At 38.2% G+C, this 13851-nt stretch overlaps 1 protein-coding gene across 1 annotated transcript; it reads right to left on the bottom strand.

Annotated features, from left to right (window-relative positions):
• Window positions 1-5: 5 nt before the first annotated feature.
• Window positions 6-13756, bottom strand: LOC102434496 (ran-binding protein 3-like; the record flags this gene model as incomplete). Its single annotated transcript, XM_014450803.2, has 10 exons — window positions 13661-13756; window positions 12873-12930; window positions 12707-12778; window positions 12264-12391; window positions 8385-8488; window positions 7267-7351; window positions 4475-4577; window positions 4000-4130; window positions 2274-2394; window positions 6-62 (listed from the first exon to the last, which is right to left on the bottom strand). Coding segments are annotated over exons 1-10 (955 nt in total), but the record flags the coding sequence as incomplete, so codon positions are not given.
• Between the last annotated feature and the right edge of the window lie 95 nt (window positions 13757-13851).

The raw sequence follows: 13851 nt of genomic DNA, 5'->3' as shown, positions 1-13851 counted from the left end.
CTCCATTTGAGTCCAGAGTTTGCTGTTGAGAATCAGCCTCAGGCTGCCTTGATTGCGCATAACTAAAACGGGAAGGTGATACATCAGACCACAGAAGAGCGGATTTCTTACCCTTCCAGGGGAATTCCCCATTTGAAAGCAAAGTAAATCTTGTACTGATTTTTCAGGTTGTATTTTCACTATTAAGTTTGACTAGATTATAACTTGGTTTTCAAATTGGACTTTATTATGTTAAAGAATTTTTTAAATTTAATTTTTGGTTAAAATGCTGGAATTATATATTGTTACTATAATATTAAAAATAATTAAAATTTTAGAACTCCTTTGGGGACCTACTGTTCTTAAGAATTTACCCCAAAATTGTTTAAAATAGAGAAAGATGAAATGGAATTAAAAAAATAGAATGAGTTAAATAAATGATGGTACAGCTAGTCAAGGTATTATGAACCCATTAAGAAAACTGAAGAGGCCCAGCTGGCATCGACCTATTGAACCAGGAGGTCACAGTTTGATTCACATGCCCGGGTTGTAGGCTCCATCCCCAGTAGAGCATGCAGGAGGCAGCCAATCAATGATTCTCTCTCATCATTAATGTTTCTATCTCTCTTTTCCCTCCTTCCTCTCTGAAATATATTCTTCCTCTCTGGAGAAAAGAGAATTATTGATGTAGAAAAGTGATCTTGGTATATATTTTGTAAACAAGAAGAAATCCAATTGCGAAGCAATATAAACACCACGAAACACATCTTTTTCAATATATGTATACCTTTATGTAGATAGAGAACAAAGTCTAGAAGAATATGTATTGTAAACAGAAGCTATCACAGGAAGGTAGACCTATGAGTGATTTTTTTTTTCTGTTGATCCATATTTTCTGTCTTCTATAATGAACTTGTATGTCCTGTATAATTTTTTTAAAAAAAGATTTGTTTTGTGGTTCTTTGGCAGGAGGTGGAAGGAGTGAAATTAAACCAAAGTAGAAAAACAACCAGTACCTACCTTGGGAATAATACTTAGAAACCTGTTTGCCAATTACAGAACTGAAGACACTGTTTCTATTCTCTTAGTCTGAATTCTATTCCGTACCCGTTTGTTGAGCTTGATATCTGAAACTCAACAAACATGCATACACTTAGATCCGACTTCTATCCGTGGTCTTCTCCTCCACAGCTCTCTCACTGGCTAGTATTGGCCAGTCAACCAAACCTATCCCCCACCCAGATCTCGGCGTGGGCTCACGTTAAGTTTGGGCCTCTGAATGAGGGCCAATGTGCCTTTCGGATGTCTTTCAGTGTGACTGACTCCAGGTTCCAACCATCACTCTGCCTGCAGGATTCAATAACCACACACCTTTATTTCCTTGGAAACTGACCCTTCATCCCAACCCACACACCAGGCTATGAATGGCATTGTAAATTATAGGGCAAATATTCTTTTTTAGGAAAACTATTTTCACTTTTTAAATAATTTGTATCATATTTCTTTAAATAATAATGGGTTGCTATTTAGGTATGTGGTGGGCTCCTTCATGGGTACTTACATTCTTATCTCACTGAATTCTCACAATCATTAAGTTATGGACTATTATTAAATTTTCATTTATTGATTTTGAGAGAGAGAGAGAGAGAGAGAGAGAGAGAATAAGAAACATCAATTTGCCGAAACCGGTTTGGCTCAGTGGATAGAGCGTCGGCTTGCGGACTGAAAGGTCCCAGGTTCGATTCCAGTCAAGGGCATGTACCTGGGTTGCGGGCACATCCCCAGTGGGAGATGTGCAGGAGGCAGCTGATCGATGTTTCTCTCTCATCGATGTTTCTGACTCTCTATCTCTCTCCCGTCCTCTCTGTAAAAAATCAATAAAATATTTAAAAAAAAAGAAACATCAATTTGTTATTCCACTTACTAGTATTTATTCATGCATTGGTTGCTTGTTCTCTGCGCCCCAACCAAGGATCAAACCTGCAACCTTGATGTATCGGGAGACCAGTCTTACCAACTGAGCTTCCTGGCCAGGGCCATCATCCCCATTTCAAAATGGTAACTGACTTGTCTAAGGTCACCAGGTAGTCAGAGGGGGAGCCAGAACGGGGACCAGCGTCCTCTGACATAAGGGCCTACTCTAACCAGGAAGCTCCTATGGCACATTGGAAACAACATTGTTTTCAACAGTCTGATTTCTTGACATTATGACACATCTCCAGACAATGGTTTGCACCTGTGTTGGAAATTTCCCCCTGAGACATAGCATCCTGCGTTTCCAGCGGATCCCTTACTTAGTCTTGACTGGAAGGCCCCACGGTCACTGCCAGCTGTGTCATTCAGCCTCAGCGCTCCCCGGCCCCTTTCAGTCCAGGACGGGGTGGTTTTGTTGAACACAAAAAGCTTGCAGTTGATCTGAAGGGCAATATTTTAAAATGTCAAACATATAGAAAGTTTCTTCAAATCCCTCCCTATACTTTTATTTATTTGATCTTTTACCAGAATAACCTTTGTTAATGATTTACACATCAGTTTTAAAATATTATTTAAACTTAAATATTATTTAACTTTACGAATATACAAGTTTTGAAGAGTTCAAACATCAAAAAGCAAGAAGATGGGAGAAAAGGGAGGACTGATGTAATACTTTCAACAACAAATATTTTTAAAAAGCAAGATGTACAAAGTGAGAAGTCCCTCCCCAAACCTAGTTTCCCATTTGTACTTTCTACCTCCTGTATCAGTAATCACTATTGCTAATATTAATTCTCCCATATATAAGTATATATATATATATATATATATATATATATATATATGTGTGTGTGTGTGTGTGTGTGTGTGTGTGTGTGTTCCCTTTTTTTCCTGTAAATGGTAGAATAGCATACTCCTTTCTGTATCTTGCTTTTTCACTTAACAATACATGGTGTGGTAAAAGTAGGTTTACTGTTGTGAGTATATACATGAAACAGAGTTTATTCTTATATTATTACTTATTAATTATTGTATTATTTTCCATATGAACAACTGCAAACCTACTTTTGCCCCACCCTGTATATCTATATAAACACCAACTTTCAAATTAAACTTAATGCTATTTGAGCTGTGTAATTTATTTGAAGGTAAAGCAATCATGGAAATATTTGTATGCTTTAAATATTTTAAAGAATAGAGCATGAGAGCTAAGATGTGACACCAGAGTGCCCTACTGGAATTTAAAATACCAGTGGCTCTCAAATGTCACTGTGTTTGTGAGTCACCTGGATGACTTGTTGAAAATACAGCATCAGGGCAGGGTCTCGCCTGTCACAATTACTTCCATAGTCTAGGGTTAATCTGATCCGAAGTTACGCTTGGAACACACTTGTATAGTAAACGTATTAGCAGATTGTGGGGGAGGAGAAGAGGAAGGGAGGAAGAGCAGATGTAGACAGACAAAGGGAAACCCGTGCCTTGTTGAGAAATGATCAAGCTGTAGTAATTACACTTCATATGCCTGGGCTGATACCTAGACCACTCCACATTCAAACTGATGGTGATACTGTAGACGCATTTGTGAAAGTTTTGATTTATATGAAATTCAGAACTTACAAACTTTCAAAAGGGAAACACAATTCTTTTACTCTCTAGAACTAAAATCAATTCATCTTATCAGCACTTTAAAACCTTCCGAGTAAGTTAAAATTTTAAATCCTATGATAATGGCACTGATTGTACAAGCAGGTTGAGCAGTGTACAGAGGTCAAAGTTATATTAAGAAAGTGTCCTGAGCTGTCTGCTTCCTAAGGACTAATGTGAATGGCTATAAATCCAACAACCCATTTTTCCTGCAAGTTATAAGCACAAATGTAAGAATACAACAAAATACTGGTTTAATTTTTGGAAGTGTCCAACATTTTTATTTAAGCAACTCAGTTTTCTTAAAAAGTATACTTCTGCCTTTAAAAAAAAAATGTCCCTATTGATGATAACTTTATATCTGCAAGGGCTACCAGAAAGAGCAATATATGATATACAGACCTTTAACACATTATATTCCGCTTCTTCCCCTGTTATTACATCAATTTTCTTCAGCAAGCATTTTGGTGATGATTTGGAAGAGAGAGCAGCAGCTGATTCAATCAGGGACATATTTTTAATAGCATCTGTTCCTAAGAGAAAATAGGGGGGAAAACACATAAAAGGCCCCATTTTTTTCTAGTGTGAACGATTTCTGTTGCCCCTATTAAATACTAGTACATCTCTTCCACTTTTTTATAACAATGAGTGTTTCCAAAAAACCCAAGTTCTTCAGGTTAAGTGAATCTCTTTAATGACTTGCCATGTATTAAGTCAAAAATGTTAAAAAGCTTCTATATCATGTAACCATATGTATATGCTTTATTCTTTACCAACAAATTTGAAAATACTGGACTATTGCTTTTGTATTTTGTAGATGTTACAAAAATGACATGGGAAAACAGGAAATAAACTAGTCAAACCAAACAATTCTTACTTGAGTTTGGAGAGTTGATAGGAAATTTTAGAGTGTATTTGAATGGCTTTTCCTTGGCATAGGAGTCGTTTTCAAGTTGAGGCTGGGTGAGTTTTTGCATACCCTAGGTGGGGGGAAAGATGCGTTACTTAATTTTACCCTCTTATATTTGCAGTAAGCCAAAGATATCTTTGTTCTTCTGTTTTAAACAAAACCAACTGCTGTGTTTTTGTTTGGGCTCCCTCTGTGCTGAACAGGAAGTTCCTCCCTCTCCTTGCAGGACCTTGGTCCTGGTCCCCAGGAAGCACAGCCCAGTGACCACCAGCCTATTTGGGTGGGATCCGGTTCCAGGGACAATGTGAGACGTTTCAGAGGCCCCAAAGGAGGTGACAGCTGTTCCATGCTACCGCCAGACTAACCTGATACCTACGAGGAGGTGCAACTATTATCTGTTTCAAGGTATTTCAGTATGCCCAGCAATTTGCTGTTCTATCCACAGCATTAAAACATCATCATAATAATTGCCCTGTCTGGGTAGCTCAGTCGTTCAATTTCTAGTCAGGGCACATACTTAGGTTGCAGGGTCAATCCCCTGTAGGGGCACGTATGGGAGGCAAACGATCAATGTTTCTCTCTCACATTGATGTGCCTCCCCTCCCTGCTCTACTCCTTCCTCTCTAAAATCAATGAACATATCCTGTGGTGAGGATTAAATAATAATAATAATAATAATAGTAGTAGTAGTAGTAATAATGATAAAATTATCCAGAGAACCCACTGAGCTGTCTCAGAGATCATCTTCATAGAAACAATCTTAATTTTCCTCCCATCAGCTTTTGCCAACAATGGGTCTTTGTACATGTGTTGTGATCAAGGCCTGTGTGAAAAGGACTGAGTAGTTCCCTACCATTTATGATCCTGTATAGCCCCCTGCAGAACAGGGAAAACTGGAATGATACTCAGGTTTATATCATTTCCCTTATAAACTGTTCAAGGTTTGCTCACAATATTTAACTGGACATCAAGCATAGTCTGTTAAAATCGGTAGACACGAGTATATTTATTTCGAAGGGACAAAAACAAACAAACAAAAAACTTAAGGCACAGAAAGCTTAATGGCTAACTCTAAGAGCACATGGTCAGCTAACCAGTCCGAAGGATATCCGGGCCCCCAAGTCACTAGGCCACGGGATTACAGGATTAACTGAAGACAAATACAAGTTTGCTCCATTGCTCCTATCTGTAGGATGTTATCAATTTACAGAGAGAGGAAGCGCAGATTCTTTTGTAAAACAAATGGGAAGTGCCCATGGGAAAGCACACAAGTGCCTCCTCCAAGTACATCGCAATCCTGATTAGGTCCTTTGTACAGGTATCTCTCTGTCTCCTGCAGTTTTCAAGCCTGGCTGTATATTAGAATTGCCTGACACCTGGCCTCAACCAAAGGACTCTGAAATGGTTGGTTTAGGGAGATGCCCAGGATAAAAATACTGTGAAGGCTCACCAGATAGCTAATATGCAGGCAAACTGAAGACCGACACCAATGCTTTATGTATCATAAGAACACAATACCTTTGTTACATTGAGTTGAATGCTAATAAAATACCTTATTTTTGTCGGTGACATCTTACAGAAGCCAATCTGGTGTCCAATTTAGGACTAAATGTTATGGAGTAAATATCTCTAAATATATTGCCTGGAATTTCATTCTGGAAGTTGGTCCATTCTGGTTCAGATGCAAAGGTGTGGGTCACCAGCTCTGGGATCGCAGGTGTTGACCTTCGTTTTGGGAGGGACCAAAGAACGCCTCTAAACTAGAAAGCTATGCCAACTGCTCTTGGGATTGAGGTTTAACCTGAGGCAGGTATGGAATAAACGAGATCGTAAAAGTGACTGATTGGTGGAAGCCCTAAAAATCTTGGAATAAACTGGCCTCATGAGTTGGTCCTTCTATTAATCTGAGCCCGTTCGTGGGTTTTTAAATCTCGACAGCCTCCTTGGGTCCTCCCTGTAACGAGCAGCCCACAAGGCAAGCTAGCCACTGAGGCCTATCTTAGCCAAGATTCTGGTCCGGGTCAAAGCTGGGAAGAGCATGAAGATGCGATGGACTAGCTTACAGCACAGGCACACCTGCTCCATAGCGTTCACGTTGCTGTATAATTCCCCCCTCCCCCCTCCCTCGTAGATGATGCTGTCTTAGAGACATCCCCTAAGGAGGGCAGAGCAACAAGTGCCTCACGCAGGATTCTCAATAGTGAATAAAGAGGGCAGTAATGATAGTTCCGGGTCTCCACTTGGCAAGTATATTCCCCCGGGCAAGTGATTTCCCCCTTAAAGCTAGATGCAAGTAAGTTACAGTAACACTTTTCAAAGTAAGACCTTGAAGGGAAAGGTTGTGGCTAATGAGAAAAAATTGGCAAACAATGTTAAAATCATCTTATTACCAAAAAAAAATACTATTGAAAAACGATATTAAGATGTCATTACTAGTTGAGCTTATCTAACTATTGCAGGTAATTCTGGGATTTCCTTGGGTACCTTTGGGTTTACGCGAGTCAAGAACTATTTAATATTTCTCATCAGTAATAATGTTATAATTATACAATTCTCTTCCTCTGTGGGTTCCTGTCTATTATTCTAACAATGAAAACAAACTAGCTTCCCAGGGGACTCTTCCCAGTTAAGAAAACGTGCCTTTGAACCCAGGAGTTAAAGAGTGTGCTCCAATGTAACATTGTTTTAATTAATTTGTCTTCAGAAATTTGAAGTGACAGCTCTCTACATAATAAGAGAAACATTTGCCAAAATCTTACCAAAACTCTTTCTACCATGTTTTCTCCAAAAACGAAGTCAGAACTGCAGCTTTTAAAAGAATACTTATCTTCATTTGGTTGACATCTAAAAAAAAGAAAGAAGCATTTGCTATTTTATTTATGTGTGTGTGGGGGGGTGTTTAAAGCTTCTTTTTGCTATAACTATTGCTTTTTTCCTCCTTTCATCAACGATTGACTTATTTTTTACATTTTTTAACTTAAAATTTTTTTCAGTTATAGTTTACATTTAATATTATTTTGTACTAGTTTCAGGTGTACAGCATAGTAATTAGACAATAATATACTTTACAAAGTGGTCCTCCTGATATCTCCAGTACCCACCTGGCACCATACATAGTTATTACAATATTATTGACTATATTCCCTATGCTGTACTTTACATCCCCATGACTGATTTGTAACTACCAATCTGTGCTTCTCAATCCCTTCACCTTTTTCACCCATCCCCCAACTCCCCTCCCCTCTGGCAGCCATCGGTTTGTTCTCTGTAACTATGAATCTGTTTCTGTTTTGTTTATTCATTTATATTGTTCTTTAGATTCCACACATAAGTGAAATCATATGGTATTTGTCTTTTTCTGACTGACTTATTTCATTTAGCATAATACCCTTTAGGTTCATCCATGCTTCACAAATGGTAAGATTTCATTCTTTTTTATGGCCTAGTAATATTCCAATATTAATGATATTACAATATTAGAGACATTTTGAAAGTCATTTTAAACTGTGTTCTTTATAAAATCTTCTTTCTTTTTTTTTTCTTTTTTTAAATATATTTTATTGATTTTTTACAGAGAGGAAGGGAGAGAGATAGAGAGTTAGAAACATCGATGAGAGAGAAACATCGATCAGCTGCCTCCTGCACATCTCCTACGGGGGATGTGCCCGAAACCCAGGTACATGCCCTTGACCGGAATCGAACCTGGGACCTTTCAGTCTGCAGGCCGACGCTCTATCCACTGAGCCAAACCGGTTTCGGCTATAAAATCTTCTTTCAAACAGAAATATTGACAATTTATCTCTATGATGTCAGAAAATTATTTTCCGTAAATGGTTATAACGATAAAAGAAAGCAACAATGAAGGAACAGCACTCACCCTACTGATGCAGCACCCAAAAGAATCTGGTTGGTAGACAGCTGGATTGAAATTCCAGCACTTGGCATATTTTCACTTAGCAAAGAGGAGTTCTTCTCAGAAATCTGAACGAAAAGAAATCCACCAAAAAGTTCATTTAAATTGCTTCCTATGGTGGCATCAGACAAGGCAATAATAGTTATAGTTAAATGTATTGAAAATTTGCTGTATTCAAGTACTGCCCTGAGCATTATATGTACACTATCTCATTTTCTGTTCACAACAACTCCATACACTTTGTACACCTATTATTTGTTATCCACATTTCCCAGATGTGTGAACTAACCTAATGCATTCAAATAACTTGGCGAGGCCTGGACAACCAGGAGTGGGGCTGATGTTTGAGGCTGGGTCTGTCTGACACCAGAGACTATATACTTGGTCCTAATATTTCAGAAATCCCACTCCTTTTGTTCCTTTTTTAGCCAAGTGGAGTTAATTCTCATTTCTAGGTTAGTAAATCTATCTTTCAGGTTTATTTAATCCCTGGAAGCAACTAAGAGCTTCACCATCACCACCATCCAATCAGTGTGGAAGGAAACTCCATTTCTTCACCTAGGAACACTGGACTGGTAACTTAATCAACAGAAATGTGCATATGTACATAAGTGTTAATGTATAAATGAAGGAGTGGGCACTTTCAGAACTGGAAGGAACCCTAGAAAGATCAGATCTAGTGTCTCCAATGTTTTGTGGACACCTTCCTTCCCCTACCAGAGATGTGGTAGGGAGTTCATGTCTTTAAAGGCAGGTGGGCCTGGCCAGCATGGCTCAATAGTTGAGCTTTAACTTATGAACCAGGAGGTCATGGTTCGAGTTCTGGTCGGGGCACATGCCCAAATTGCAGGCTCAATGCCCAGTGTGAGGCGTGTAGTTCGTAGCCGATCAATGATTCTCTCTCATCATTGATGTTTCTATCTCTCCCTTCCTCTCGGAAACCAATCTATAATAATAAAAGCATAATATGCTAATTAGACCAGATGTCCTTCCAGACGACCTTCCGGACAAAGCTGGGGCTGAGAGGGAAGTCCAGGTTCCAGGTGCCAGAGGGAAGCTGGTGCTAGCAGCCGGGGGAAGGAAGGCCTACTCTTGCATGAATTTCGTGCATCAGGCCTCTAGTAAAAATATATTAAAATATAAATGCCCAGCCCTAACTGGTTTGGCTCAGTGGATAGAGCATCGGCCTGCAGACTGAAGGGTCCCAGGTTCGATTCTGGTCAAGGGAATATACCTTGGTTGCGGGCACATCCCCAGTAGGGGGTGTGCAAGAGGCAGCTGATCGATGTTTCTAACTCTCTATCCCTCTCCCTTCCTCTCTGTAAAAAAATCAATAAAATATATTTTTTTTAAAAAAAGAATGAAGCCCAATCTTAAAAAAAAAAAAAATCCCCAGTGTAAGGTGTGCAGGAGGCAGCCAATCAACAATTCTCTCTCATCATTGATGTTTCTATCTCTCTCTCCCTCTCCCTTCCTCTCTGAAATAAATAAAAATAAAAAAATTAAAAAATAAATATTTCCATCAAACAAATAAATGAATAAAATAAAGACAGATGGGGTCTGTTTCTACTTTAATCTTATATCAACCAATAGAAATAATTTTGAGTAGTTCCCTATTATAATAGAATTTGAGAGCTGAGAAATATATATCAAGAGAATATGCATCATTGGTTAGCAACAATCAAAATATATGCTCATGACTCAGTCACGCAGAGGATTCATCACTCAGCCAAAATCACAGATTTTACTCTTAATGTTGCTTAAAATAGTTTTTATTAGGCATATATTGTTTAAATTATACACAATAAGTGACCACTGATTAATGACAGGATGTATAAAAATTTTTCTGATTTTGATATACAAGTTAATAAGGAACATGAAAATAATGGTTCTATAAAATTCACCTAGAAATAATTTTCACTAGATCTATAAATTACATATATTTTGTCAGAATTCTTACATAGCATTTAGCTATTCTTTAGATGTTAAAAGATCATCATTAAATAGAAAATGATGAGCATATCCAATTAGGCTTTTCACTAATGAAGAGTAAGTTCTATTCATAACCTTCATGAGCTGTTCAAGTAGAAATGCTTACAAACAATAGCCTGAAAATTTCCCTTATGCTTAATCACTTAGGAAGAAAATGCAAGAAATATATTATATTTTATTATTTAAATATGCAATTAAGATTTTAAAAAACATGCCAAAGAAGAAATATTGATCTATTTTTGATATCATAACATGTAATAAAAATTTTAATCTATAATTTATGGTAATGCTGTTACAAAATCAAATGCAATATAATAACATTTTAAAATTAGTCAACACATATTTTTTCTTATAAACTTTTAAAAAAATATATTTTATTGATTTTTTACAGAGAGGCAGGGAGAAGGATAGAGAGTTAGGAACATCGATGAGAGAAACATCAATCAGCTGCCTCCTGCACACCCCCTACTAGGGATGTGCCCGCAACCAAGGTACATGCCCCTGACCAGAATAGAACCTGGGACTCTTCAGTCCACAGGCCGACGCTCTATCCACTGAGCCAAACCAGTCAGGACTTCTTATAAACTTTTAAAAAATTCACATGCATCACTTCGTAAATAAAAGCTTTTAAATAATATGTGATGATTATTAGAAATGAAAACTTTTAATAATATATACTGATTTAAAATTTAAAATATGTTACTTAAAAATCACATCATAAACCATGCATAAATAATAAAATGTTTTTTTTAATTCACAATGGGTCTCATGAAATCATATTTTACCAAAAAAAAAGATTTAGAAATATAAAAATGTTGGCAAATGTTGACTAAGTTCAACTCCTTCACTTCACTAATAGAAAGGAAAGGTTGCGTGCTTTTTCCAAGAATGCAAACATAGATAGTAGCAGAGGTAGGATTACTACCAACTTGATTTCTTTTCATTGAATTAATGAACTCACTGGTATTTTTAACACTCCATGTGTTGCTATCCTTATGTTCAGTAAGGAAAACAAAACAAAATGAGGTAGACCAACCCTCAATAGTTTAGCTGGAAATAAATGACTGATGGAATTAACTCTTAAATTCCATCTTGTGTCTCATTCCTCTGAAGTGCCTGCTTCTGAAGGAAACAGCTAGAACTATAGCAAGAAACTGTCCCAAACCCCTATCTGCATGGCCTGAGCAAAATGAGTATTCCTTTAAAAGGCCCATGAAGCCTGATTCAGCCACCCACAACAGTCCTTAGCCCACAAGCGCACTTCCTAGAAAATAACGTATCACAATGGAAGAGAGAATTCTTGTCATCTCCAGAAGCTTCCCAACACCCCCCTCCCACCCCACCCCACCCCAGCTACACTGTGCAGGTAGTTCCCTGCTCCTGTTATCCATGAAAAGGGGTCTGAGTGGGTCCCTGGTGTGACCTAAACCAGCAAAGCCACGCTAGGATGTCAAGCAGTTGGGGAAGCAGAAATCCCTGTCCTCCGTTTGACTTCCGACTCCCAGCCCCTGGCACCTCATTGCTTTCCCTATTCTCACAAGGGATCAGGGCACGGGAACAAGACCACAAGGTTTTCCATCCTGTAGGACTCAGTTTTGCAGCTTCGGAGAGATCACAACACTTGGTCCTGGCAACAGCTCCCCCACGTAAGAGGGCCTGTGGAATGAGGTCACTGAGGGCTCTGCTATCTAGGCCAGGTGTTCTCCAGCTCTGCAGCTGATTCCGCAACAACATAAAGCTCAGAGGACCCCTAATGCCTCCTAATGCTCATGACTGGTGTGGGGCCCACAGCCACCCACTAATGGACGGAGGAGAGACTGAGGTCAGTCCTACCACGGCAGAGTTTCTTACCTTATTTTTTGTTTTTTCTTTAGTCTTGCAGTGTTCCAATGCATGGTGTCTTACTTGTTCACACCTTTGAGCTCGAGGTGGCTGCAAAATAGCAGGTCTTAGGACATGTTCAGAATGTTTCAAAGGACCTTAATGGAACAGAATTAAAGAGTCAACATATCTTAAGTGAATGAAATACTTCTTCCTCCATATTTTTTGACTAATTTAATGATTAGGATTAACTAATCAAAGTCAAAATAGCCAGTGAATTGCTTACTACTTACTTCCAGCCAAGATTTTACCCAATAAGTATTTATTTTGGCCATGGGACCTGGCTTATCAAATACATTCTTTCACGTTTTGTCACTCAGCCTAACCTCCATCCCCCCAACACACACACGCAGATTAAAATATAGATGGTAAAATGTAATTTCTGAGCTTTTCATAATAGAGAAACCACATACTTTGTTCTGCACTGTTCATGTCAACACTCCTTTGCACAAGAGATGGTGTCATAAAAACATTGTTTTTCTTCACTGTAAGAAAAAAAATATTTAGAAAAAATTAAGTCTAGGAGAGTGGGTCCATTTCTGTATGATTTGGGTCCTAACAGTCTCGCATGGAACTCACCAGTAGATGTCAGTGTCCGCACTAATAGAGTAGGAGGCAGTGCACAGGAGAGCGCTGACTACTAGAAATGCGTGGTGGCAGGATGAGTTGTGCTACATAGTTCTGTTCCTCTCATAAATGTAAGTGACAATTAGGTCATTAACAGAATAGGCCAACTTTAGAATCATGAAATGGAATACTGAGGCAAATTCTACAGATTATAAAATCTAAATTGATAAAGAACCCTTATAGAATGCTAAAAAATTGTTAGCAAATTCTGTCCCTCTCCCTACTCTAATAATACCTAAAGACAGAAGTGAAACCATTGTGATATGTCATTTTCCTAGGAAGTGCGCTTGTGGGCTAAGACTGTGGTGGTGGCTACAAGTACAGAATTATTATACATTTCAAATTGATCACCTCCTGGTTGCAGAAACAGAAGCCTTGGAGTAATGGAGATGAGAAAAAAATAAGAATTGCTTTTTCAAAGTATTATAACCTGCTCCAAATTGGGGGTAGAATTGCTTCTGTAATTCAAAATTAAATTAAATGGTATTTATTATCTTCATTCTTGAAAAGCAACAATGAATTGACCATATAAAATTTATGCAATTTTTCTCTGTTGCAATACCACCAATATTCTGCACTACATACAAAGGAATGGTGCTTACTGATATGAAGGTTTCTTTATTCATTCTTTCCTTTTTGTGTAGCTGACTTTTTTGGTCTGATTAAAATAAGAAGAATTAAAGCAGTTTTCTCGATAACTCAAAGCCATCCCTTTGAGATTAGGACCCCATTCCTCTTACTGTCTGTAAGGTGTCAGTGAGGCTTAGAGGGACCTGCTGAGTTAGAAGCATCTCTTCTGTATCTGAAAGGTGTCTGACATACTGTTGCTCAGTCATGCTTGGAATTCTTAATAAGAATATAAATTCACTAATTTGAATATGTGGTGGTTCCCAGGTACATGAGGATCAGTGAAAAGAAAGTGAATAGTGTG

The sequence above is a fragment of the Myotis lucifugus genome, unplaced genomic scaffold (genome assembly GCF_000147115.1).
Source record: "Myotis lucifugus unplaced genomic scaffold, Myoluc2.0 scaffold_3861, whole genome shotgun sequence".
Lineage (NCBI taxonomy): Eukaryota > Metazoa > Chordata > Mammalia > Chiroptera > Vespertilionidae > Myotis > Myotis lucifugus.
Note: the sequence above shows the minus strand (reverse complement) of the source record. Positions and strands in the feature narration are given on the sequence as shown.